This window comes from Anarrhichthys ocellatus, unplaced genomic scaffold (assembly GCF_004355925.1).
Source record: "Anarrhichthys ocellatus isolate YVR2014 unplaced genomic scaffold, GSC_Weel_1.0 scaffold7, whole genome shotgun sequence".
In the NCBI taxonomy this organism is placed as follows: Eukaryota; Metazoa; Chordata; class Actinopteri; order Perciformes; family Anarhichadidae; genus Anarrhichthys; species Anarrhichthys ocellatus.
The window spans coordinates 10,084,985-10,104,558 of record NW_022280037.1 but is presented as its reverse complement, the minus strand read 5'-3'; the positions used below and the strand labels follow the sequence as shown (position 1 = coordinate 10,104,558).

At 42.5% G+C, this 19,574-nt stretch overlaps 3 protein-coding genes across 6 annotated transcripts in view; 1 reads left to right on the top strand and 2 right to left on the bottom strand.

Annotated features, from left to right (window-relative positions):
• paplna (papilin a, proteoglycan-like sulfated glycoprotein) overlaps positions 1-2,809 on the bottom strand; it is a 31,204-nt gene extending 28,395 nt beyond the window's left edge. For both annotated transcript variants that reach the window (XM_031846971.1, XM_031846972.1), the window contains exons 1-3: positions 2,621-2,809; positions 392-454; positions 30-133 (exon numbers count right to left, since the gene is read on the bottom strand). In XM_031846971.1, the coding sequence (XP_031702831.1) occupies positions 30-133; positions 392-448 (161 nt within the window). In that variant the 5' untranslated portion in view covers positions 449-454; positions 2,621-2,809. The remainder of the gene's footprint in view (positions 1-29; positions 134-391; positions 455-2,620) is intronic.
• Positions 2,810-7,510: 4,701 nt separating this feature from the next.
• psen1 (presenilin 1) overlaps positions 7,511-19,574 on the bottom strand; it is a 20,861-nt gene continuing 8,797 nt past the window's right edge. The window contains exons 1-11 of one of the 3 annotated variants that reach the window (XM_031847171.1): positions 17,212-17,346; positions 16,598-16,683; positions 14,109-14,497; positions 13,516-13,657; positions 12,756-12,823; positions 12,423-12,643; positions 11,804-11,902; positions 10,706-10,801; positions 10,447-10,617; positions 9,721-9,839; positions 7,511-9,492 (exon numbers count right to left, since the gene is read on the bottom strand). In XM_031847171.1, coding sequence (XP_031703031.1) covers positions 9,337-9,492; positions 9,721-9,839; positions 10,447-10,617; positions 10,706-10,801; positions 11,804-11,902; positions 12,423-12,643; positions 12,756-12,823; positions 13,516-13,657; positions 14,109-14,497; positions 16,598-16,633 — 1,497 coding nt within the window. In that variant the 5' untranslated portion in view covers positions 16,634-16,683; positions 17,212-17,346 and the 3' untranslated portion in view covers positions 7,511-9,336. Of the gene's footprint in view, positions 9,493-9,720; positions 9,840-10,446; positions 10,618-10,705; positions 10,802-11,803; positions 11,903-12,422; positions 12,644-12,755; positions 12,824-13,515; positions 13,658-14,108; positions 14,498-16,597; positions 16,684-17,211; positions 17,347-19,574 lie in introns of those variants that run through there. The other 2 variants (XM_031847172.1, XM_031847173.1) reach the window with 2 other exon arrangements.
• Positions 17,541-19,574, top strand: part of LOC116383381 (enhancer of rudimentary homolog) — an 8,986-nt gene continuing 6,952 nt past the window's right edge. Inside the window, exons 1-2 of the mRNA XM_031847174.1 lie at positions 17,541-17,642; positions 18,909-18,996. Coding sequence (XP_031703034.1) covers positions 17,640-17,642; positions 18,909-18,996 — 91 coding nt within the window. The 5' untranslated portion in view covers positions 17,541-17,639. The remainder of the gene's footprint in view (positions 17,643-18,908; positions 18,997-19,574) is intronic.

The window sequence follows — 19,574 nt, the reverse complement described above, 5'->3', positions numbered from 1 at the left end:
ATAAGTAGGTCGGTAGGTAGGCGACATACCTGTGTGTGATACAGCTTCTTGTTCTCATAGTCACTCCGCTGCCACAGCTCCGGCTGCATTCTCCATAAGGACCCCATGAGTCCCAGTGATCCACACCGGGCACCTGGACACAACACACCAGTTATACTCTCATCACAAAGTAAACAAACAACAACATTAACCTTGTAATAATGCTTTAACTTTGCTTTCAAACCAAATCTCATTCAGTTTCAAACACATTTTTAAACTGAATTTTTAATCCAACATGGACAATCAATGTTTTGATTGTTTTGTCAACCAAATCTAACTTATAATACTTGTATATTTTCATTCATTCAGTGTTTGTTATTAGTGCGAATTTCTTCATCCACTGGGATTTTACCATGAGCACTGGAGCCAACAGCAGCTGGAGGGTTACCAGAGGCAGGAGCATCTTCATTGTTCCCTGGAAAAGAAAAGAAAAGAAGAAGAAGAGACGTCAAGAGTTAGTCACTGTGACTAATCAAGTCTTTTACACATTGAGCAACAAGCCTGGGCAACAAGAGTGGAAACTGTAACTGATGGGACACACAAACAGGATAACAGAATCTATGAGGGCAGAAAGACACTTCTCCCCTCATCTGATCCAACAACACAAAACAATAAAAAAACACAAAGTATCAGCCTCAGTTTTGGCTCACAGTCAGTTTTATTGCCCTGCAGCGTTTCCTGAAATATCACCACGTATATAAATCAGTTATAAATCAGAGTGTGGTAATGATTTTGTTTAAGCAGCTCATCAAGCTGAAGGAACACACAGATGAATGATTCAACAGTGGTTTGGTTTGCAGCCATCGACCACAGCAGATAATCAACAGCTGCATCTGTGGTTGCAGTTAGTAAAGTATATGTCTGATGAAAACCTGGAGCTTTGGGAGCGGGGAATATACAATTTGCAGATTTTTTTTATCCAATCCACAGAGGAGAGAGTAATTTAAGGCTGAAACAATCAGTCAATTAATTAATTAATTAACTAGTCGTTGAACAGAAATAATCAGCAGCAATTTTGATCATTTATTCATCTTTTTACCTTTTCACAGTACTTTTTTAAGCAAAAATGCCAAAACATTTACTGGCCTCTGTGTATTAAATTTGAATATAAGTTGGTTTTCTTAGTCCTGTGTCACAATGGACTTGGAGAAATGTTTATTTTTCAACATTTTCCGAAATTGTATGGACTAAATGATTAATAAAGGGAGAGAAGGGGGTCGGCTGGAGCTGCCAAAAATCACCTCTGACCCCGTCTGACCCCGTCTGCCATGATGACCGGATGCCCCGGCAGTGAGGACCGTTAAACCCCACCACCAACAGGCAAGAAGTCAGAGGGGAGGTTATGTCAGAGAGGAGAGAAGACAGGCAGTCAGCATGTCTGATCCGTCTCCAACACAAACACACTTGCTGCAACAAACGCCCAGAATTGAGCAACATAATGGAGTCATCCTCACTGGGTGGTGGTGATCTTCTGTGTGGGCATCTCAATAACTATACAGATAAAGTATTAAGGCAGCTAATGACCGGAGCTGCCCGAATACTTAATACTAATAACTAATTCATCTGTTGGCTGTTTTCTAACATTAATCAATGAATCTTTTAGTCCAAAAATATTATAAAATTGTGATAAATGCTAATACATGTTTTTAGAACCCAAGGTGTTGTCTTCAAATTGCATGTTTTGTTCGACCAAAATCAAAAAATGTTAATAACACAATTATATAAAAACAGAGAAAGGTGTCAAATCCTGAAATTTGAGAGGAACATGTGACATGTTTACGTGTTTAATGACTTTAAATTAAATTGAAGGCCAAAATTGTTCATTTTATGCACATCAACAAATACACTAATTGAAAACTGTCCTTAAATGTCTGAGTTATATGTTTTAGTTCAGATACAAATCAGTGTTTGGCAATGAAACCCTTCAAACTCCAGTGCTAAGAAGACACTAAAATGAACGACTGAACTCGTGCTGCAGACATGTTAAAGTCATCACATAGTTTGAAAACTTAAAGAATACATTAAAGAAAGTCGTGCTAAACAATAAAACCACATCAAAGTCACCAGCTCATCACATTTTAGGCTGGAATCAGCAAATGTTTGTTTTTTTTTTTGCTAGATAAATGACATGCATTAATAATCACCTATATCTGTCCTCTCATTTCAATGATATTCTTCACCCTGCGCACAATCAACATTTGAACAAATCATTTTGGAGATTCCTGCATCTCTCACCAACTCATAAAGCCTTTCTCCTCAGGCTATACAAGCTTTTATCCACCCAGATTACCAATTATTCGTTAGTCAGTGAGGGCAAGCAGAGTCTTGTGTTCTGTACAAACTTTATTAAATCTCTATAATATTCCAGGTTAGTTTATTTTTTCTTTACACAATTGCTTTTGTTATTTATCGTAACTATGAGTCAGTCAGTCTATACACTTTCTTATGAACCTTGTGTAAACGTGTAAAACTTATTTCTCATCTCCTCTAATGAATATTTCCATCTTCCACATTGCAACAAAAGGATTAGTCTGTTATTTAACAGAAATGAGACTTGAGAAGAAACATCGCAACTACTCACCGTGTTTAGTGGCTATAAATGCGGTTACTTGGAGTCCAAAACCGCCGGTGGATCCTTGCGGAGGACCGTGCGTGACGCAGCAGGCCTGACAGCTGGTTTCTCTCCGGGAGCTTTGACTTGAAGTCTGAAAAGTTGTGCAGTGTCCTGGATATATGAGGAGGGTTATCTAGCTGCAACCCTTTGTCTCGCTCCCTGCCTCTCTCTCTCTCTCTCTCTCTTTCTCTAGATCTGTCTTGCGTCCAACAGGAAACCAACCAGGAGCAGCAACAGAAGAGAAAGTCCTCTCTGTTGAACCTCCTCCGCGGCGTCATAGGCGCGCTTTTTGTAACCAGCAGCTCCCGCGAGCCCCTCCTGACAGAGATGGGGATCCTTCACGCGCAGTCTGTAATTTCAGCCTGTAAAAATAACAGTTAATCAACGTGGTCGTTTGTTGTAAGGTCCCCGTGAGCAAACGTCCTCCATGGTTTATTCCCACTTTGCTATGTGTCATTATAATGTCCTCCCACACGTCCATGTAATACCAGGGTAACCATCCAAAGACATCCCCTTTAAGCGTCTGGGTCTAATGCGAAAGGAAAGGTTGTCATTTTTAGCTGAAACGGGCCCCAAATGTTAAATTACTTTGTCAAAAGAAAAGATTGTGTTTGGTAGCACTCAATATGATGATTTAACCCTTTGGTTTTACTTTCTCCTTGTTTACAGGTGTTCAAACAAGAGAATACACCTGAAAAAGTTGTTAGTTTTGCAGGTATTTAAACATAAACCAAAGTGTTGGACAAAGTGAAATGTGTACCTGATGAGTAAGGCATCGGCGATTTAAAAAATTCATCATGAGGGGTTCACCAATAACTGCCCCACATTTTACAGCAATCCATTCACTAGTTGGTCAAATATTTTCATGAAAATCAAAGATTTTAGACCTAACAGAGGCGCTAGAGGAGAAGAGCTAAATCTGTAGGATTCATCCTCTGGGGACCATAAATGTTTGTACAAGATGTCAAGACAGTGGTGACCAACCATCAGGCATCGCCATTCCTGCAGCTGTGCGCTAGCGTGGCATACAATAACTATGATAATTGCAAAATCAGCATTGTTTATCCCCTTTTAAATATTTTTCTTGGTAGATTCTTCCCTTTGACGTAAACTGGGTGTGCTAACTGCGCTAACAGTGCAATGCAACAGTGCTGAGAGAGCTAACAGTGTTTAACCTGAGCGGGAACTGGAGGGTTGGTGCTACGTGACGACACCGTCAGTCCGGATGGTGTTATAAGCTGCAACCGCCGCATGAGCACAGTGCACTGCGGCGACCATTAGCCAGTGCAACAACAGAGAACACGTGCGCTAAAATGCACTCGGATCAGCTCCATTATGTAAACAAGACACAGAGAAGCTTGATTACAACACACACAGAATTCATTTTCTTTGTTTGCTGCTTTTCTGAAACCCAAAAAATGTGGGTTAAATTTAAAAAAGCAAAAAACAAACAAATGAAATCAATCCCTGAAGTTTTCTAAATAATTTAAAAGACTGATCTCAAATACACAAAGGCTCTTTGAAGAATTTGGCAATTTAATTGCTGCATAACCCCGAACATGTTTGAGAACAACATAGAAAAGTGATTATTTTGGGTTTTAAAGAGGAAACCGCCGCGGCCACTACCAAAGCTGTTTAAACGTCTGCCTATACGTTTCCCAAACAGATGTAACCCCTCCTCTCTCTTCTCTTTTGGGGGTGAGGTTTTAAACAACTGGCTTCTAAAAACGGACACACAAAACTGCTGAAATAGTGCAGCGTAATGTAGTTGTGGGCTGACATCTTGGGTGTAATGTGTACTTGTCTTCAAACTTTCTACTGTTTCATTCATTCTTAAGTGTGTGTGAAAGAGCCAGAGAGCCACGCTGGCTCCAAAACGTTTTTCTTCACATGTGAATAAACCAAAGAAAAGCTTTAACGCCACCAAAACCCATTCAAGCCACATGTGTGTTTATCTGGTTACACTGAAGGATTATGTTCCATCCTTAGGCCAGACTGCATGACTCAGTCAGTATAAATGTTTAAAATCACAGAACAGGTAACTAGAACCTTTCCAAACGTATGCGAGTCCAAACACCACTCAAGTTCAATGGACTCAATGCACTTATTATAGATCTTGAATTTTAAGATATTTATACATTTTGTCACGAAAATGTAAACCCACATATAAAGGCGTTCAATACGATTCAATAATGGATTCAGGTTCAATGAACATCAAATCACAACCTTCGTCTTTATAGTCTTCAAGTCGTACGTGATGCAAAAAGCCAACACGAGTGATTGTCAGTTTCAGAAATCCACTGAGCATTTATCGTTTATTGGAGTACGTGAATAATACACTATTATCTAAGTGTAAAAGGAGGCCCCTTGAAGTCCCCAACTTTACAAGATTAAGAGTAGGGAGGGATGATGAGGTATTTTTAGCACTTTGACTCTACAAACACCAGAAATAGGGGGCCACCCGCCTCTCCTGGGCACTTCACAACTAAAAATAACAGATCATCAAATAAAATCTTTACAGGGGCAGTGCAGCCTGGCTTAGGCATGCTGTTGTTTCAATTATAGAAACCTAATGAGCACAATGCCTTTTGTAACCCCCCCCCTCCTCCCCCCTTTTTCAAACAGAGTCCACATTTTTCCACATCTCTGGGAGACTTCCAGTTTTGATTCCTGGTCATTACGTCTAGCCGTGGCTTTAAACAGAGGCCCTAAGCCACAGGATTTAAGTTAACATTCAAATTACTAAGCTTTATATTCATCCCCTCCGAACCTAAAATGTACACATATGCAGAAGGAAAAACACACTTTCTATATGTTTAAGAAAACAGCTGTGCCCAGTTTAGCCTTCATGCCCACCCAGTATTTAGAAATCTGCAACAAGCTGCTTTTTTTTCTTCTTCTCCATCCACCATGTCCAGTGTCGTTTCCCTCCAGGACTCCAGCAGGTCACATCCACCGTGGGCCGTGTCTTCATCCTCCTCGTGGGCCTTCAGAGCTGCCGACTGAGCTTCTGCGCCTGCCTCTCCTTTGCATTAAAGGCATGTTTCGTGTCCATGAGCTGTTCTATGATCTCCTTGGCCTCCTTCATCTCCACAGTGAGCTGGTTGTACTTCTCCACCAGCTCCTGGTTCTCTCTCCGGAGCTCCACCACCAGCTGGCTCAGCTCCTCGCTCTGCTTCCCGCAGTGCACCTTCAGCTGCTCCATCTCCGAGAGCGTCTCCTCCATGCGCTGCACCAGGCCCTCCAGCTTGTCCTTAGACATCTCTGAAATGTTTTATTCACCTTTTGCAGGGGTTTTTTCTTCTTCGTGTCTGAGCTTTAGCTCTTTTCTTCTGCGCCGTTGAGTGTCTGTGCTTGTTGCCAGCGATTATTGAAGTGTAATCCTCAATTCCTTACATGGAGCAGACATCCCTCCCATGCACAGTAATCCCCTTAGCAGAGCTATCCTGGGAAACCTGTAATACACAAGGTGTGACACACACACACACACACACACACACACACACACACACACACACACACACACACACACACACACACACAGCCACATCGTTTCCTGCTTAAGTGCACCCTATAAAGAGGATGCCAGTGATTGACAGGCTACGTCAGTTCACTCTGTAGTCCCATCAACTCGTCAGGGAACGAGCATAAAGGCCTACAAAGAAATGCAACGTCTAATTTCACATCTGCAAGGAAACAGAAACAAAAGGTTCAAATTTCTCTCAATGGGGATTCTTCGTCTTTGGGAATGTCTAGAGATGGGGTTAATCTTTTTCTGGGAAAGGACCCAAACAGCTTCAAATGTTAGGTGTAAACTAATCTGAACAGAACAGGTGTCTGGAGTCAATGCAGGAGAAGCCTTATGGAATTAACCGTGTAGTTCCCCGGCCGAGCAGCAGGACCCACATGAGCTAGAAAAGAGGCCTCGCTCGGGGCTTGTTAGGTAAGTCACAGTATGAGGCTAAACATTCTGGGTAAACTGCCATACTGTGCCACTGTCCCGGCCGGCGGAGGCCAAACGGTCCCCATGGTGACAGCTAATGCGTCCAGCGCGCCAGGCAGAGCGCCAGCGGGATACCAGCGCATCAGCACGCCGAGGAATGTCCACAATGTTCCCACCATCTGCAGGGATGCTTTTGCGTCATTATCCGGGAGGGTTGAGAGCAGAGCAGAGGATGCAGGACAGACAACAGGAGTTTGTGAGAGATAAGTCCAGCTTCACAGAAGTAAAACATCTCATCACACAGGTTCAAGTTCAACTATCCAGTGGTGGAAAGCAACTAGATGCATTTATTCAAGTACTGTACTAGTAGTAAAATGTTTGAGGTGATTGTACTTTGAGTATTTCCAGTTTCTGCAACTTTATACTTCTACTCCACTACAATTCAGAGCGAGACATTCTGACAGTGACTAGTGCATGTAATCAATTATTACAGATTAAACTAATTTGAAAACATTGTAATGTTGTTTACAGATGTATGCAACAGTGGTAATGATCCAATAATAAGTACAACTCTAGCAGGCCCTAGTACTAGCACTAGAGTACTATTTAGCCTTTTCTGCTAACAATATTTATGTACATTTACTTAGGTTCAGCACCGTTTCATGAAGAATTTGCAGAATGTAAAAGACAATTGTGGTGGAATAGTTATACATTGTTGTACTGATACGCATACTTAAGTCTCCATGCTAACTAGGAAGTAGTACAACATCATGTTTAGCCAATAATTCGTGAAACTCCAGAGATTTACTATTTCACTCGCGAGAGGCCGAAACCTTGATGACATCATCCGGGTTATTTTAAGACATTATCAACTGTTGAATCCGTCAGACTCAATCAAAAAAACAAACCAAAAGAAGAGTACTACTTTCATTATTTATTTAAAAAACAAAATCTGAATTCAATAACCTTGCATAACACACGTTATGCATGTGAAGGACAGAAAAAAGCCAGTCACCCAACACATTCCCTAAAAACAAAAACAAAAAAGTTTCAGGGCAAACTAAACCTCCTGGTTTCTTCTCTGAAAGCATGAAGAGCAACCAGCGCCGCTCGTCCTCCTCCATCCATCTGCATCGTCTCATATATGAGAAGCCAGAGTTTGGGTTCATACACATATCAATATTTCACAAAACCATTATTTAACCATTTTGCTTTGTTTTTAACTTGATTAAAATAGACAATTAAGCAAATACTGCTTGATAACTGGAGATTGTTTTCAAACTAGATTTACAGCTCCTCATTCATCAGGACTTTATCTCAAAACATGCACATCATTTATGTCAAATTTACTGATCTGTGAAGGAACCCCGTTAACACTCACACTCATGTTTCAAAAAGTACAAAGTCCCTCTTATGCATTTCTAGAAAAAAAACACAACAGGTATCTGTGTATAGCTTGGAATGGAGCATAGTTCCAGACAGCACCAGGCGAGCGTCATGAGGGCAGCTAGAGCCTAAAGGTTCAGAGCTCGTGACCATATGATCACAGGTTACAATCCCTGGACAGACTGAAAAACAAAAACTAATTAAATCTCAGTCAGGGAACAGAACGAAAAGCACATTTCTGTCCCACAACAACAATAACAACAACAACTACTACTGAAATGCCCTTGAGCAAGGCACTGAAACTACGACTGCTCCAGCAGAACTGCTCAGTGGCTGACAGTACGTGACTGACACGGCAGGCAAGTCTCAGGTGTGAGTGTTGGTGGGAGCTTCCCTCCCTCTGCGAGGCTCCGACTTCAAATGTGATTTGACATAAAATGAACGGCGGGAAACACGGTGACAAGTCAGTGTCACACTTACACTCGTATCTTAACTCTAGAGACGATAAACGTGTCCTCTTTTTCCCCCGTGAGAAAGATTCACACGCTCTAAACATCCCGCTCAGTGTAAATCTTTCAGGGTGTGAATCGCTCTCCGGCTTCAGAGTTTCGGTTCTCATGTGTCCAAAGTGGGAAAACAAAAGACGTCTTAACCATTCTTAACAGCGGTGAGGAAAGCACGTCTGGTGACTGACAGCTCAAACACAATCAAACTACACATTTACCGATCTATTATCAACATCATCGCAGAGTGTCCGTTAGCTTGACGAAGGCTTTTTAATCTTGGGTTTAGTTTTGGGAGGGGAGGGCGGCGGCAGCTCAGAAGTCGAAAAAAAAAAAAAAATGAAGATGTTTGATGAAAGTCTTTGAACGGAGATTCAATGAAACGGTCTCCCCACGCTCAACAGCTACCACCGAGGTGTCCCTGAGCACCTGTAAAGCCCCAGTTGTAGAGGGCTGTGATGGGCGACTCCCAGATATGATTCTGTGTGAACGGGATGCAGGGTGCTGCTGAGAAGAAGCAGACGAGCTCTTGTGAAAGCTCCCCTAGATAAATAAAAAGGTAAAACACTCCGACTAACTTCTCGGTTTGGATTGAGGCCGGTGATCGACGGTTTGAAGATGACTTCCCAGGCCGAGCGAGAAATGTCACTTCTTGGTTTAAAACCGAAATAAAATATCTAAGAACAGCTGTGGTGGGCAATACCCTCCCTCGGCGCCGGAAAGAAAAAAAGGCAAAACAAAAATGTGTGTCCCCATCATCGCGAGTTCTTAGGAGGGGCCCTTTGTTCCCCCGGCTGTCGTGTTGTTGGCCGGAGGGCTATGTGGGTGAGGGTTATCAGGGCAGCGGCCGGCTAAATGTAGAACTGGTGTAGCGCCAGCCTGTCCATGAAGGGCTGCACCAAGTTGTCTGTGGCGAAGTAGAAGACTAGGCCGAAAAAAATGGAGATGGGCAGAGCGGGGAGCGCTTTCTTGAAGATGGCGAGGAGGATCAGAGTCAGACACAGGCCCTGCGGGGGCAGAGGAAGACACAATAAAACACAAGAGGAAATAGCACTTTGAAGAGATTGTGTACTAAACAAAATCAGCCCTGAGGGGGGAAGGAAGAGAAAAATAAACGGCCTGTTGTACAATCAAGTGGTTGGCGTAAAGCGGGGTTAGATATTGTGCTGAGAGAGATATTGTGCTTAGAGGAGAGGTTTGCGGTGACACCAAAATAAGCAGCCGTGGTCACTCACGATGAGGATGGCTACGAAGCAGGCGAGCGTGGTGTTCCAGTCGCCGCTGGCTGTGGCCGAGGCCTTTCCCACCAGCATGCTGTAGAAGATGAAGTCTCCAAGGCCCAACTTGACGCCCCCTGAGAACACGGGAGGACACCACATTCAGGGTGGAGTCAATTCAGACACGAGATTCGCCTCGGCTCCACGCCCTCCAACCCCCATAGAAATCTTTTCTCGACTGTAATTACTGTACAAACAAGAGCTCCGACCCCATATTTACCCAAGCTTTAACTCCCAGAAAGAGCTCGGACGTGAAACCTAGCAATTTCCATGAATAATCGCTTCCTAATGTGCTTCGACTAAAAACATTCTAGGGCCAAACATGTTGTCGCAGTCACATACGCACTAATTTCACAGAAAGGGGAACACATGAAAGCATTCCCAAAATGTTTTATGTGTTTTGAAGAAAAGTGAACTGAAAGATGATGATTACACACCGAGTCAGACGATCTGGGGATTCACAAGTTTGAATTACAGAGCTCGGCTTCGTATTAGGGCTGTGAGGAACATCTAAACGCATCATAATGTAGTTATTACCCTCGTGTTGGATGGTGTAACTATACACGACACTGATGATAATGCTGGAATTCTAGTGTATGAAGACATTTATGGGCAGAAGCACAGATGTATAGGAAAATTACTAAAATAAAGCTTTAATATTCCATGTTATATATTTGTACTCACTCTCCTCATCGTCGTCTTCAACAGGAGGGCGAGCGGAGGGCAGCTCCTGGACCTCCCGTCTGGTCTCGTCGGTGGTCTGGAGCGGGCCCAGCTGGTGCTGCTGCTGGTTGACCCACGACGGGTTGAAGCCTCCGTCGTCCGACAGAGTGGTGGGAGCCGGAGACGCCACGGCTGCAGACAGGTGACACCAGTTAGACGGAACAACGCGGTTTAAGAAGCTAACCGCTCTGGGACCAGATCACTTTGACCACACTCTCACCTTCTGGAGCTTCTTGTTGAGGCGCCGCCGCTTCTGTCGAGTTCCTTTTTGGTGGCCATTCGGTGTCGGCCATGTTGACGATCCACACCATTGTAGCTGTGGAAGGAGTCAGAGAGTCAACATATTGAAGGCTTTATTATTTGTGTTACAAACAGAATGCAAGAAAAATAAATCCCTCCCCAAAAAAAGTGTGCTTGCTTCTACTACAATTAAACGGCCACTTGAACTTCTTTCAGTGCTTCTGTTTCAACCTCCAATTCAACTCATCTGAGGACTCTGAAACTTTTGAAGTTCAAACATTTGAAACAGCTGAAATGACTTTTGACATATGTATATCTTTATGGCGGTATCCTCCAACTTAGACCGTGAGTTGAAGTAGGAGTTGAGGTGTCATTACTGCACTGAAAGAAGATGAAGCGTCAATTAAAGAGTATATGCCGAGAGGAGTTTAAGAGTCGATTGAATTGAAAGCCCTGAGAGTATTTTAGACGTCTGAAAGGAGGTAACGGGTCAGTTAAAGCCTCAGAGTGATATTCTAAGTGTAAAAACATTGAGCAGTAGAAATGTCAGATGAATGGAGTTGAAGTGTCATTTCAAGTGACTGCAGTAAAGGTCAGTGAAGTGTCCGATGAAGTGAAAGCGCTGAAATAAGATGAGTTGACAAGTGAAGGTGCTGAAAACGTTTAAAGAGTCACTTAAAGTGAACATGCTGAATAGAGCTGAAGTCAAAGCACTGAGAAGTTAGTTGTTCCAACCACTGGGGAATCAAAGCACTTTTTAAGCACTGATAGAAGTTGAAGTGGAGAGTTAATGGAGAGCACTGAAGCGTTTAAGCAAGAGTTAAATGCTGACAGGAGTGGATTTGTCAGTTTAAAGTGAAAGTACTGAAAATAAATGATGCATCAGCACAGTTTACTTAAAGGAGTTGAAGCCTCACTTGTAAGTGAGGACTTTTAAGCACTGATAGTGCATTGAAGTGGCAGATTAATGGGAAAGCAGTTTTAGCGTCTTCATGTTTTCTTTAAAACTGGTGTTTAATTTCCCCACCTCTGTTTTATTACAATAAAACGTTATGAATACAATCAGTGTCCGTCTTACAGGAGTAGATGAGAGCTGGAAAGATGGGCTCGTTCCTCTCCTGAGCCGTCTCCACCAGCATCCTCAGAGGCCCTTTGGGACAGAGCACCGCTAACAGATCTGTGAGAGGAGAGAGAAGCCAGACGAGTTAGTCTCCGAACAGAGCGCTCTGTGAGAGACCAAACACAGCTCTCTGACGGCGACATGACATCTGTGATGACAAGAAGCAGACTGCAGGGAAACAGAGATCCGGTCCACATGTTTCATCCCTCTTTGTTCTCTAAAGGGCTTTCTTCCACGAACAATTAAATACGTGCGCTGATCGAATCACTGCGATCTAGGATCTATTTCCACTAAACTCCAGTCGGCAGATATTTCTTCGTGGAAAAGGAATGTCCCTGCCATTTCAATTAGAAACTCATGGTAATGCGACATCATTTCAATATGTTGTAAAAACTGTCTTTGTCCCTGATGGCTGGTGTGCACCTTCTTCTGGAAGATAAGTAGATCATTGTGCTGCATTTATACACCTCAAACATAACTTTGACATGACTGAATATTGGTGCACTAAATAACATGTTCAAAAGGTAAAAAGTTCATCTTTCTTCTTAAAAAGAGCAGAAGAGAGCGGAGGATTTACCGTAGACGGATATGGCGGCTAATATGAGCCAGGCGGTCCACTCTGGCAGGTACTTGATGAAAACCAGGGCCATGAGGGCGCTGATCATGATGAGGTAGGCCTGCTGGAGCCGCAGCGGTCCTGTCCAGTGAATACACATCATGCCCACCACTCCGAAGTTCCAAATTATTATCGCCAGGGTGAAGTAGTCCATCGCCAAATTGTAGGTCTTGAAAACCTCTCTGACAGAGTAGAGACAACGACAAACATCATTGTTGAGAAATAAACGACGCCACATTTTACGAGAGTGTGTGTGGGAACCTTGGAAGACGAGATAACATGTTTATGGCTTACTTGAGGTAGATGTAGGAGAAGAAGAACAGCATGAGCAGGGAGGAGAGGAAGAGCCAGCCTTGGATCACCTGTGAACGCAAAGATCAGAGTCGTGGAGATTTCATGTTTCAGCAGATCAGTACATGCAAATACTTAATAGTGTCTGTTTCAAACTACCTGGGCAACCAGGTGGGGTGGAGTTACAACAACGGGAAAACACAACAAGCATCCATTACACTTATCTTTTACACTGAGGACAGTGTATTTATTTTACAGACTGTTGACAGCTTGTTGCAGCAATTTGTCAAGAACGACTTTCACACATCTGTCATTCTCAATAATGTCTCTTCTCACAGCAGACGTTTTTTACATGACAGGAAGAAAAAACACACGTAGATGGAGCTAATAATACTAGCAATGGCTCCGTTACAATAACGTGACCCGGTAAACCATTACATTGTGCCAACATGCAGAGAGAACAGGAGAGAACAGGGTGTTAGAACACATCTAACTGTAATGAAGCCATTTTAATGGCAGGTACAGCTGTGTTCGGCAAGTCCAAACCTCGAATGATTGAGAGGGAAACACCCTGGCTGTGTTTGAAATCACTCCGCATTGTACTGCATGCAGGCAACATGTGCTTCTTCCTACCATAACGAGTCAAAATGTCTGCTGTGAAAAGGCCGTTTGAGCCTAGTTCAAACAAACAAACGCTGGTATGTTCTACAGCTGAGGTGTGCAGTGAATGGGACTGCAGCATGCGACAGGTTCCGCCATGTACCTTGTAGCAGCGGTACTTGTACAACAGCACCAGCACCAGAGTCATGACGATGATCACGGTGATCATGATGGTGGCGTTCAGGATGGAGTTGAGGGCTCTCTCTCCGACCGTGTCTGTGTCTTCAGGGAACGGTGTGTAGATCCTGTGAGGAGACACACAGCTCAGTCCAAACAGCAAAGAATAGAATGTATAATGAATGCAATAAAGAAAATACTGGGCTTCTTATTAGAGCTGGTTCTTAGTGAGCTTTATGTATACAGAGCCGAGTCACAACAGAAATGATCTCAGGGCACTTTTCCTACAGAGCAGGTCTAGAGCGCTCTCTTCATAATGTAATAGAAGCTTGCTGTTATTTCAGGGAGGTTAGGTTGCTTTGGAGAAGATATAAAATGTTTAAGAGCCCTCAGCCAGATTCAGACTCTGCTTTAATGATCTCATGCAATTACAGTACTGTCTTTGTATTCCAACCATGCAGGTGTGATATATGCATTGCATTAACTCCACCTAGTGGCTCAGCAGCTGTACTGCATTTAATTCAACCACCAGACCTAAATGAGCTTTGGATCCTTCTACTAAAGAGTTATAACACTCACAATCTGTGGCCGTCATTCTGGGTGTAGAAGCTGACGGACTTTATGGTGGCCACGACCACCACCATGCAGAGGGTCACGGGAACGAACAGCATGATGACGTGCTTCGCTCCGTATTTCAGGGTCAACTCTTCATCCTCGTCCTCCTCGGTCTCCACCACACGGGGAGGCGTAGCAGTGGGGGGCTGTCCGTTCTGCTCCGGGCCGCTACTATTGCCACCTCCACCATCGCCACCATCGCCGCCTCCTCCTCCTCCTCCTCCTCCTCCTCCTCCTCCTCCTCCTCCAGCTCCTCCTCCAGCTCCTGAGCCTCCTCTGGACCGGGCTCTGGTCCCCGCAGCCTCCTGTGGCTGCTGGGTGGGTTCATAGGCCACATTGGTCTCCTGCTCGTCCTGAATGTCGAGAGGAATCACTTTATTTATAGGCTAGGAATTTGTAATATAATACATACAGACATTAGATTACAGTTCAAAACATGCAGATAGTAGACCCAGCAGAGCACACACAACTCAGGGATGTCTCAGAGTCAACACGAACATGCCTGTTGATCAAATATTCCATCTCGGCGTGGTCAAATAATCCACAGCAATGATAATCTATGAGTAATTAAATGGTCTAAAACATACAGTAAGACACAGAGTACATAGTAGCTGTGATGCAGGTTCAATCTGTGTCACTGCTCAATTGTAAAAATATACTTTTTACAATTATGAAAGCACTTGCAAATCACAAGGTACAACAAAATGTGAGCCATACTTTGGTGTTCATTTTTTCCCCCCTTTTGACTTATTTTTTTTTCTATGAACAAAATGTACCAAAACACTGGCAATGAGAAAGATCATGATGACAATAAATATTGTCAATATGTGAACTATCTAATAAAAGGGGAAAGACTGAATTTAAAATAATAAAAAAAAAGATAAATCTTGCAATTAAGATCTTTTTGAAGTATTTTTGGGGCTTTTATTTGAGACTAGATAATATGGAGATGACAAGAAGTTGTTGGTGAGAGATCAGGAGTGGTGTGCAACAAAAGACACCCAGCCGGGAGCCAATTTCACCAAATTTGCCAAAGTGCAATCTGTGATTTGCAACACAAGATCATTTCTTGTTTCTCTCATTTAGATCAATTTCACTAAAACAAAAAGCCATACTTGTGACTCACACATGAGCACGCAGGAGCATTCTAGGACTCGCAAATTTACCAATTTGTTTCATTTGTGAATCGTGATGGTGCCACAATTTGTGTTATCGGTTCTTGCGGACAATGTTCGCTTTTATGAAATGAGCCCCAGACTCAAAACAGGGACATTGTGGTTCACAGTGTGGTTCACAGTCGGCCCCTTAATCAATCTCGACTATAAATTCTATCTTCAGAGACCAGGTCTTTCTGAAAGTCTGACACTAGAATTTGCCACAGAAGTAGTCTAAATCTATCTTTCCTCACCTATCTTTCTGTAGAGCTTGTGGTGTCAACAAGACCATCATATTATCAGATGAAACACTCAGCTCAAGCGTTTTAAATTGTATTTATTGGCAAAAAATTCTAGAAATTAAACGAGCGTTTAAGCAAAGTGTTTACAGACAATCCATGTTTGTATTTGATGCTCACTTGATCAGTTCCTCCAAGGGTTACAACACTGCACTCGTTTCCACTCACCCAGAGGATGTGTCTTGTCAGGACTAAATAAAAATGCAAATCAAAGAGACTGTGTGAACTAAAGCAGTTCAGGCCAGTCAAGACATGCGGCAGCACCAGACATGAAGCAACCTCAGCGGGTACACGGAGACGGCTGTGAACGGGGAAAGCCGCCTCCGCTCTTAAACGTGCGGCTGTATAAAACGACCCCACTGTCTGCTACACCACAGTCAGGATCATTAATTTCTACAGCACAACGGTGTTTCTCAGTCCAGGGAATAAGGACATGAGGACACAAGAGATATAGACTACTCTACTGAATTTGTGTTGTATTAACTAAGGGTTGGGATACAGTAGTAATGTATTAAACTAAACGTGTCATACTGGCTTGACTGAGCTGTCTGACCTCATTGATGACCTAGCTGATATTTTACTGACCATAATATGCAGTTCAAAGACAGAGAAACGTTGCTGACATCTGTTATGGGGTAAACAAGGCTTATGGGTGTAAAGTTGCCTGTGACAGTAAAAGGAGACTTTGACTACTCGACTAGGCCACGCCTTTGATTACAATAAGAGACAAATGCAGACAGCAAAGTAGAACGCTGGCATTCTCCTTCCTCATTCAGAGGTCTGACATCTTTCCTTATCAGAACATAACCATCCATAATTATGATTTACTGTGTATGAAAGGTCAAATGAAACGTCAGACTCACACTCCTCCGCAGTGTGTGAGGCGTCACACACACTGCGGAGGAAACAGACGACTCTTTCATCACCGACTAGGCAGCCATTTCCCAATCGATCAACACGGATAGACACAGATGCTCTGCTCCCATTCTTTCATACTGACCATATTGTTTTTGATATCTTCTACATTGTTCGCCATGGTTGGCTCGGCAGACACTTGTCCTCACATGCAAACCAACTTCTTTTGCACTGATGAAAGAGAAAAGGAGACAATATTCAGTTTAAAGCACATGAGAGGAGTACAACAAGTATATCAGTGACAGCAATGAATAAAATCGGGTGTTTCCTATGTTGTCCAGATTACAAAGCCCTGTGGACTATTTTCTTAATGTTTGCAATAAAATATATCATCAGGCATCATCATATTTACATTAAAATGACAAATACAGATCAGAAGTGAGATTGGAGATGTAACATTCACGGGAAATAATAAATAATTATTATCTGGTGAACTATTGACTGTTAATTAGGATTTATAACTAACGTTTCTTGGTAACTACTTGAAAGCTCGCTGGCGGTAACATTAATTAAATAACTGGTTTATTACTCATAGAGGTATTTCATCATTAGAGAACGGCTAAAATGGCTAGTTAGCCAATAATGGCACATAACGGCAGAGCAGGCAGCGGCCGCGCTGGGTGGCTAACGGCTACATTAATTGCATTGCTCAAACTAAATATAGTTCCTGAAAAGCGGGTTTAAAATAAGTAAACTCACCTACTGTGAACGACAGCTAATTTCCTCGATTTTGGTGTTCAAGTGTGTTCTGAAGCAGGTTTAAAACCCGGGCGCTTTCTCCTCTTTGTTGTTCCTGTCTTCACACAGAACATCCGGTCGCTTCTGTAAACTACTTCCGGTTCTCTCTATTCACTCGGGGAGCGTTCAGGATCAAAACGTTGTCGGAGGTTTGTTTTTTTATTTTGTTTACACTAGAACACTATTGGTGGTCTGACGATATATTAATATATTGTTTTCGATTAAATGTTCGCTTTCAGACACCGCAGACAAAAAAACTAATTGCGACAAAAAGCAGAAAAAACGGAAGTTGGCAAGTTATTCTTCCGGTGTCACAGGTCAACTCGTCCGCGAAGAAGCACGGATCCAAGAAAATCGACGGACACCGACTGGAAAAAACAATTAAAATAATGGTTAGTACGTCGTGATACACTGTTTATACTACGCGTGTTTGTGTATTCATTAATACCATTAGCAGTCAAAGCCGTGTGTCGGTTTTATTTCAGCGGATTGGGTGTTTTGATAGCTCTCTGCTAACGTTAGCATGAATGTGCGGACGTTTACAGTCGAGCAGCTGCAACCTGACGGACCGACTCGGACAAATAAAACACAGATGTCCGCTAAACCCGTAGCTATGAGTATTTTTTGTTATTTAAACCACTGCACTACTTATTTATCGCTTCAAGTCGATGTTGGCTAACACAACTAGTCTACATAAACGTTCAGCTGTAGGCTCTGGGTTTGCATAGTATTTGATTTAAGACCTCTTTGGCTTTTGTAAAAAAGAAAAAAAAAACGTTTTTGTTTAATGGCTGCAAACTGATTATCTTAGAAATAAAGCTACATGTTAACATAAAGAGATATTACAACTAAATAAGACTAAGTGAGACTTATTAACTACTTCACTGCTAATATTCCTCCGTCCTACCTTAAACATCATGACAATCAGCCATCATTAGTTTACTAATCTTTCAACTGGTTAGTGTGTACAAACATCTCAAACTACTATGTTTATATTGACGACATATGGAGTAAAACAAGCAGGTCACACCTGTGAATGTCCGTTTCATTATTTGACCGTGTGACACATTTGCTGTCACACCTGGAAGCAAGACAACCAAATTAATCTGCCGTCCCTCCAGGACCTGTTCGCTTCAAGGACCCTGAAGTGAGCACGAAAGATTGTAGCCGACCCCTCTCACCCTGGACATGATCTGTTTGTGCCCCTTCTATCTGGCAGGAGGCTGCGGTCCATCAGAACCAAGACCTCACGCCACACAAACAGTTTCTTCCCGTCCGCAGTCGGGCTCGTTAACAAAGCCCGGGTCCCCCACTGACTGTCATCCCCAGGACATTTCCTTCTGGGCTCTCCCCTGCACATCCCTGTTTCTTTATTTAAACACTCTCGTCACTTTTAACATTTCACTTACACTTCACTTGTTTTACAGTCCTGTTATCTGTTTTGTTGTGCACTTTATTTTATATTTTATTGTAAATTTAATATGTTTCTATTTCTCGCACTGTGTTGATTGCTGATAGTTTAATGTTATTGTTTATTGTTAAATGTTACGCACCAACCGCCACGACAAATTCCTTGTAGGTGCAAACTTCCTTGGCAATAAATGGTTCTGATTCTGATTCTGATTAATGTATGCATCTCCTTTTTTGTTTTTTCCCAGTCTCACACCATTCTGCTGGTGCAGCCCACCAAGAGGCCAGAGGGAAGGACATACGCCGATTATGAATCTGTCAACGAGTGCATGGAAGGTAAGCTGATGGATTCCTCGTGCTCTGTTCTGAGGGACACTCGTACTACTTGTACATGTCTTCCCTGTATTAACATGGGTGCTGCATGTCCCTCTATTGCAACACTAGCACTTGTCAGTTACAGGCATGCACTTTATTCCCTGCCTTTTAAAGTCGCAATGGCAATCTTACTGTAAAATTTCCATTCTAGCGTGAGTCTGTTACAGTGAAGAGTTGACTTGTATCTGTTTATATTCACCATTGACATGAATGCAGTTTGTCTATATGAACGTCAGGAAATTATTTTAATTCTGGGTAAGATGGTATAAATAAAACCACTCACCATTATTCTCATTACTGCTAACAGATATTCACAAATATTACAACATATTACAAATCTAGCAGTACTTAATTTAAAGCTGTTTGTGAGCAGCTGTCAAGCTCGTGTAATATGAAAGTTAACAAAAACTATCAATATTAAGACAAAATGATATGAAATGCCTCAGATGTAATAATTATTGGTTATACACATTGTCATCAATATAATATAGAATCTGCCTGATCATAGATTTTAAACTACATTTGTCATATATATATTA